Raw genomic sequence first — 7,350 nt, 5'->3', positions numbered from 1 at the left:
GGTACTGCCAAGGCAGAACTTGTTCGTTTCTGTTTCCCTGGCGATTTTATCATCTCGTCCAGACTCTGAAAGCAAACCCATGCAGCACACCAAAGACCGGCCTTGCAATCCCAGGGCGCTTTCTCTGCCCTGGCTGTGTTTCTCTGCTGCTCCGCGGCCTTCGGCTGAGCACGGGCAGGCCGCGGCCCTGGGACCCTCAAGATGGCGCCGGGGGCCCCCGGGGCAGCGGGCAGGGCCGGCTCTGAGGGGCGCCACAGGCCGCCTTTCCCCCGAGCCCGCGGGCCAGAGAGGGGCAGGCACAAAGGCCCCGGCTCTCCGCCAAGCGGGCGGCCAATCGCCAATCGCCAATCGCCAATCGCCGCTCCCGCAGCCGCTCTCGGGGCCGTGTCTCCCGCACGCCGCTGGCGCTGCACCAGCAGGGCCGCGTCCGCCTCTGCTGGGCTCCCCTGCACGGCCGGCAAGGACAGCGACGCGCTGCAGCAGGAGCCCAGCACGGACACCGAGGTGCTGCGAGGCCTGCAGCAGCTCTCCTGCCGGGAAAGGCTGGCACGGCCGGGCTTCTTCAGCCTGCAAAAGAGACTTAGGCTTAGGCTTGACCCAACTGTGGCCTTCCAGTACCTGACAGCAACCTACAAGAAAGCTGGACGGGGACTTTGTACAAGGGCAGGCAGAGAGAGCACAAGGGAAAATGGATCCAAAGGGAAAGAGAGTAGGTTTAGATGAGGGATTCAGAAGAAAAAGACTTTCCTGCAACAGGTTGCCCAGAGAAGCTGTGCATGCCCCACCCCTGACAGTGTACGAGGCCAGGCGGGATGGAGCTCAGGACAAGTTGGTCTGCTACAAGGCGTCCCAGGCACAGCACGGGGGTTGCAGCCATGTGATGATCTTCCAGGTCTCTTCCAAGGCAAAGCGTGCCACGACTCCGTCATTCTGGGCTACCTCCCCTCCTCATCCTCTGGCAGAAAAAGAAACTTGGCACCAAGTTCCACGTTGCAGACCATGGCTTTTGGCAGCCTGCAACTGTCTCAACAGAGAATGAAAAGAGATGACGATACTGACACAATTTCTCTTTTCTACTTGAAATTTCAATGCTCCGCTCCTGTCCACACCGGCAAAACTGTCAGAAGAGGCGATCCTTCCCCACCAAATGCTTCGCCTCACCCAAAGAAAAAGACACAAACCAACAGTCTTCTTTATTCCTGCATTGCTTTATTTGCTTCTTTCTCTAATAGGAAGTCGCTTCGGTTTTAATTTCTCTTTGTTCGTTGCGTTCCGCGGGGCGCGCGGCGGCTCCTCCGTTGGGTTCTTCAGCGGAAGCCACAGAAGAACGGCCGCGCGCTCCGGCGGCTCAGCAGCAGCAGCAGCAGCAGCAGCAGCAGCAGCAGCAGCAGCAGCGCCTGTGTCGATCGGTTTTCCGCTCGATTTCCCGCTCGTTCTCCGTCCCCTTGTCCCTTCCACACTCCCTCTACTACTCCCGTCGCGTCCGGTCCGTGTTCCGCCTCTTCCAGCCCGGCTCATGCCGCGTCTCGCAAGGCGCCCGTGGGCGAGACGGGCCCGCCGCTGTGCCGCCTCCGCGGGGCTCCGTCCATTCTGGGTGCGGCGCCTTTTGAAGAGCCTCTGGCAGAGCGCCGCGCTCTGCTGGTGGTGGTGCTGGAGCAGCGCCGTCTTTTGGCTCCGCCTGGCGCGGTCCCTGGCCCGGCCCCGGCCCCGAACGAGGCCCCTCCCGCAGCTCCGCCCGCAGCCGCCTCGCAGCCGCCCGGCTCCCGCCCCGTCGCCGGCAGCTTCTCCGGTGCGAGCCCCGCCGCCCGTCAGCTCGGCCGCCGGCCCCGAGCCGCCGGAGCCCAGGGCGGCTCGGGAAGCAGCAGCGCCCGGGGCGGACGGCTGCCCCGGGCAGAATGCCGAGAGCGCCGCGCCAGCCGCACGGGCGGAGAAGCCTCCCCTGGAGCAGCTCTACCGGGAGGGCCCGCTGCTGGGGAGCGGCGGCTGCGGCAGCGTTTACGCCGGGACCCGGCTCGCCGACGGCGCCCCGGTAAGAGACGGGGCCGGCTGGCAGCGGGGAGGGAGACGGCGGGCAGCGGGGAGGGGGACGGCGGCGGCGGGCGGCGGGCGGCGAGCTGAGCCCGCCGCTCGCTTTGGCTTGCAGGTGGCCATCAAGCGAGTGCCCCGCGATCGCATCTGGGAGTGGGCGCGGCTGGTGAGTGAGCGGGGCCAGCGGCAGCAGGCGGCGGGGCGTGCCGGGCGGGACGAAGGCCGGGCCCGGCAGGGTGGGTGGCAGCCGGGACGCTGCGAGGGGAGCGAGCGTGGAGGGAGCGGGGGCCGCGCAGCGTCCCGGGCCGGGCAGTGGCGAGCTGCGGCGGGGCCGGGCAGGGGGTGCCGAAGGCGCGGCGCGGCATCGGCCCCGCTGACGGCGTCGCGGATCCCCCGCAGCACGACGGCGCCCTTGTGCCCCTGGAGCTGGTGCTGCTCTCGATGGTGTCGTGCCCTGGCTTCCGCGGCGTCGTACACCTCCTGGACTGGTTCGAGCTGCCCGACGGCTTCGCGCTGGTCATGGAGCGTCCGGAGCGCTGCCGCGACCTGTGGGACCTGCTGGACGCGGGCGGGTCCCTGCCAGAGCCCGTGGCGCGGGGGCTGTTCCGCCAGGTGCTGCAGGCCGTGCAGCACTGCACCAGCCGCGGTGTCCTGCACCGCGACATCAAGGCCGAGAACGTCCTCGTCGACCTGGCCACCGGCGACGCGAAGCTCATCGATTTCGGCTGTGGCACGATCCTCCAGGACACCTTCTACACCTGGATGGCAGGTGAGCCCAAAGCCGGGGCCCAGCCGGGGCAGCAGAGCTTCTCCCCTTTGCTTGCACAGGGGGAAGACGGAGGGAGCGACGGATGGAGGGAGGGAGGGAGGGAGGGAGGGAGGGAGGATGGGAGGGGGAGGATCCCTCTTCAGCCGGCTGCAGCCAAGCTGCTTTTCGGCAGGGCAGGGGCTGGCTCTTGTGGAGCTGGCTGGGAGGGAGGGAGGGAGCAGCATCGGCCTGATGAGCTGTGCCCGTGTCCCATAGGAACGCGCGAGTACTACCCGCCGGAGTGGATCCTCTTCGGCTGCTACCACGGCCAGCCAGCCACCATCTGGTCCCTGGGCATCCTGCTCTATCACCTGGTGTGCGGGCACCTTCCTTTCACAACCGAGAGAGGACATCGTTCGGGGCCAGCTCTTCTTCCCGCCCCGGGTGTCTCAAGGTGGGGATGTGCCTTCAAGGCACGGCAGCAAGAAGGGCTTTGGGAGTGGGCAGCTGGCACATCAGCGTGCCTGCTCTTGCAGCTAGGGAGGAGGTTGATCTCCTGGGCTTAGCTGGAAGAGGCAGCACGTGTGCCTCTTTGCTGCTCTCCTCCAAAAGGGAGCTTGGATGGGAGGCTTTGGGTGCAGCTCCGAGCACTCCTAGTGTGGCGTGGGCACCGTGGAGTCTGGGGGAGCGTGGCCAGGAGCTGACCAGCGGTTTCTGGTTTCTCTCTGCAGAGTGCCAGCACCTCATCAGGTGGTGTTTATCTATGGACCCTGCAGACAGGCCATGCCTGGAAGACGTCCTAGAACATTCTTGGCTGCAGAAGCCCCACCTGGCCCAGGAGACAGCAGAGATCCATCCCTCTGCACAGTAGGATCCAGGAGCCCAGCAAGTACCAGCTGCTCGCGTCTTCGTGGCGCTCAGAGAAATCTCCAGAGCGTTTCCCTGCGGCTGCGGCACGGAGCAGAGAGCGCGGCCCAGGAGATGCTTCCGCGGGTCCCCGGCGAGTGGTGGAGGGAGCGGCTCAGGGCTCCCCGTCCTATTGGAGAAGTCGTGGCACAGGGCGGTGAAGTTGCCACGGACTGGAAAAGGGGAAACATCCCCCTGCAGCTCAATGGCATCGTGACGTCCCCGCAAGCCGAGGCACAGCTGGCGTGTTCTTGTGGAGCACGATGCGGAGCCGGAGAACGCCATCCTCGAGCTGGCCGCTGGCGGAGCGAAGCCGATGGGCTTTGGTTGCGGCCCCTTCCCGGAGGACACGCTCTGCACCCCGACGAAATCAAGATGAGTCCCCAGCCGGCGCAGGGGCGGGGGGACTGCTCGTGCTTCCAGGCACGGCAGGGCTCGGCCTGGCCACGCGCCGCACGTTCCCCGCTCGGCGGCAATGGGGAATATCGATGTCTCCGCCGCCCGCCCAGCTGCTTTTTGGCGGGACAGGGGACGGGTGTTGTGGAAAGGGAGCCGGCTCCTGGCCTCTCTGAGAGCTTCTGCCAGCTCTGGCTGGCACGGGCTGGGGTGGGGGCAGCCAGCCTGACAAAAGCATCCATCCGTGTGGATGGGAACGGCGGAGGGGGACGGGTTCTGGAGCCAGGCCCCGGCTGCTCTGCTTTGCAGGCCCTTGAGGAAGGGATGGGCTTACGGGCGGGAAGGGTGGGGTTTTTCCTCCATGTGAGGTTTCATTCTCGCATGGAGCGGTCACACCCTCCCCAGGGCCCGTGAAACGGTGTTATCACCGTTTGGCGCTTTTTCTTATTTCCAGGTCTTGTTTGGAATTGACTTTCATGCAATTCTTCTTTGTTTTGTCCAGGAAGATTGCACCCGGTGCCCAGACCGCATGAGGAAGCGCCGGCACCGTCCGTGGCAGCCCGTCCAGTGCCGGCGCTACCCCGGGGGGCCACGGTGTGCGGGGACATCCCTTTCAGGAAGGACGAGGACCTCGTGTGGGATCAGCTCCTCTCCCCGCAGCAGGTCTCCAGAGGTGGGTATCCGGCTCCGCAGCACAGGTGGGGCGGAAGGGCTTGGGGCAGGGGGCAGCGGGCACACGAGAATCTCGCTCTTGCAGCTGCTGGGGAGGTTGCTGTGCCGTGCTTAAGCAGAAGAGGTGCAGCATGGCCTGCCATGCTGCTCTCCTCTAAATCTGAGAGCATGGGTCGGGAGGTTTGGGCTCTGAGCACAGGCAGCAGCTCGGCCCACGCACAGGCCGTGGTAGGACACGGGGGACAGGAGCCTGCTGCCACTGACCGTGGCTTTCTGGTTTCTCTCCCCAGGCTACCAGCACCTCATGCCATGGAAAGGGCACCGCTCGGCCTGCCAGTCTGGGAGGGCTGGAGTGTGGCGGCGGGTGTTCACTTGCTGTCAAAAATAAAATCTTTTTCTTGTCATTATCATCATCATCGGAGCGTTTCTTTCATCCTTTTCCAAGCTTTTGGCCTCCCTTCTTCCACGGAAATCTTTTTCTCTCCTTCCTCAGCCACTTGGTGCCGTATGGGATGGGGGCTTAAGCAATGTGCAGAATTCAAGCACGGCTCCTGTTGCCAACTGCAGCAGCCCCTTCAGGAATCCTGAGCTTCCAGCAAGGTCTGCGTGTGCCTTGCGAAAGGGAGTGGCTTGCAGTGATGGAGCTGTCAACCCACTGCAATAGCTGGGAGGAAATCAGAAGCGGCAAAATGCCATTTCGGCTCAAGGGCTGCCCAGAGTTATCGTGTTTTCCCTCTACTCCCAAGATAGGCAGGCAGGGCTGGACCCCAGCAAGGTTCAAGTTCTTGGTGCTGCCTGGCACCAAAGGGATCAAGTAAACTCTTGTATGCAGGATTCCTACTGAAGACAGAAAGGAGATGTCGCGAGATGGGACATCCTTCTTTTCTCCTTTGTCTCCCTAGAAGCCCCTCGGAAAGAGAAATGCCTACATGGGCTTTATCTGAGCCTTCCCAGCCAGCCCTTCCCTCACTCCTGGCTCTCATGTGCTCCGCAGGCTTCACTGGCTCACTAAACTCAAAGGAGCTCTGGTAGGAGAAAACGCTGCCGGGTGTGGGGCTGTTTGATCCCTGTCTCATCTTGATTCCATTTGTCCCGCTCCCCCGCCCATCAAAGAGACCAGAGGGTCCCCCACAACTGCAGGGTACTGCACCAGATCGGGGACGCGTTCCCTGCTCCTGTCCTTGGTGACCTCGGGGAGGCTGCAGCGCCCTCCCTGTGTGCGGGACAGCTGCTGCAGCACGGCTGCGCCCGTGTGCCAGCAGCGGCCGAGGAGCAGCTGGGCGAGTGCAGAGGCTGAAGCACAATCCCCGGCACTCACAAATGACAGCTGGCATTTCAGGGGCTGGCAGCAGAAGCTAAATTCATCTGCTCGCTGCCCTTTCTAGCCATGGCCACGCTGATGCAATCAGAAGAATTGCCCCTGCCCAGAAAGCTCTCGGGTAGAATACAGGAGCAAAAGCCTCGTCTTTTGGAGCTGCTAGCTGCCACTTCCTCAGGTGTTCCCTCCAATTACTAAGGGGTTGTGACTATTTTTACCATTTCAAAACTTTCTGTGCGTCCCTGTGAGCAAGTATGCACCACGAACCCTGTCCCTCAAAGCCTACAGGTACTGCCAAGGCAGAACTTGTTCGTTTCTGTTTCCCTGGCGATTTTATCATCTCGTCCAGACTCTGAAAGCAAACCCATGCAGCACACCAAAGACCGGCCTTGCAATCCCAGGGCGCTTTCTCTGCCCTGGCTGTGTTTCTCTGCTGCTCCGCGGCCTTCGGCTGAGCACGGGCAGGCCGCGGCCTGGGACCCTCAAGATGGCGCCGGGGAGCCCCCGGGGCAGCGGGCAGGGCCGGCTCTGAGGGGCGCCACAGGCCGCCTTTCCCCCGAGCCCGCGGGCCAGAGAGGGGCAGGCACAAAGGCCCCGGCTCTCCGCCAAGCGGGCGGCCAATCGCCAATCGCCAATCGCCGCTCCCGCAGCCGCTCTCGGGGCCGTGTCTCCCGCACGCCGCTGGCGCTGCACCAGCAGGGCCGCGTCCGCCTCTGCTGGGCTCCCCTGCACGGCCGGCAAGGACAGCGACGGGCTGCAGCAGGAGCCCAGCACGGACACCGAGGTGCTGCGAGGCCTGCAGCAGCTCTCCTGCCGGGAAAGGCTGGCACGGCCGGGCTTCTTCAGCCTGCAAAAGAGACTTAGGCTTAGGCTTGACCCAACTGTGGCCTTCCAGTACCTGACAGCAACCTACAAGAAAGCTGGACGGGGACTTTGTACAAGGGCAGGCAGAGAGAGCACAAGGGAAAATGGATCCAAAGGGAAAGAGAGTAGGTTTAGATGAGGGATTCAGAAGAAAAAGACTTTCCTGCAACAGGTTGCCCAGAGAAGCTGTGCATGCCCCACCCCTGACAGTGTACGAGGCCAGGCGGGATGGAGCTCAGGACAAGTTGGTCTGCTACAAGGCGTCCCAGGCACAGCACGGGGGTTGCAGCCATGTGATGATCTTCCAGGTCTCTTCCAAGGCAAAGCGTGCCACGACTCCGTCATTCTGGGCTACCTCCCCTCCTCATCCTCTGGCAGAAAAAGAAACTTGGCACCAAGTTCCACGTTGCAGACCATG

The 7,350-nt window shown here is 63.5% G+C and overlaps 1 protein-coding gene across 1 annotated transcript; it reads left to right on the top strand.

Moving 5' to 3' along the window:
• The first annotated feature begins 1,516 nt into the window (after window positions 1-1,516).
• LOC130266669 (uncharacterized) lies at window positions 1,517-6,047 on the top strand. Its single transcript, XM_056515946.1, has 7 exons — window positions 1,517-2,029; window positions 2,144-2,194; window positions 2,428-2,797; window positions 3,053-3,230; window positions 3,508-4,105; window positions 4,533-4,672; window positions 5,891-6,047. Exons 1-7 carry the CDS (start codon window positions 1,517-1,519, stop codon window positions 6,045-6,047), a joined length of 2,007 nt encoding a protein of 668 aa, XP_056371921.1.
• Window positions 6,048-7,350: the final 1,303 nt, after the last annotated feature.

The sequence above is a fragment of the Oenanthe melanoleuca genome, unplaced genomic scaffold, assembly GCF_029582105.1.
Source record: "Oenanthe melanoleuca isolate GR-GAL-2019-014 unplaced genomic scaffold, OMel1.0 S136, whole genome shotgun sequence".
NCBI classification, from domain to species: domain Eukaryota; kingdom Metazoa; phylum Chordata; class Aves; order Passeriformes; family Muscicapidae; genus Oenanthe; species Oenanthe melanoleuca.
Note: the sequence above shows the minus strand (reverse complement) of the source record. Positions and strands in the feature narration are given on the sequence as shown.

Bases quoted from the DNA above. Each gene is read 5' to 3' on its own strand.
- LOC130266669 (XM_056515946.1), top strand. From the start codon at position 1,517: ATGCCGCGTCTCGCAAGGCGCCCGTGGGCGAGACGGGCCCGCCGCTGT. The intron at 4,106-4,532 runs GCACGGCAGGGC...TCTTATTTCCAG, and splicing joins GGGACTGCTCGTGCTTCCAG to GTCTTGTTTGGAATTGACTT. The intron at 4,673-5,890 runs GTGTGCGGGGAC...CCACAACTGCAG, and splicing joins CGCTACCCCGGGGGGCCACG to GGTACTGCACCAGATCGGGG.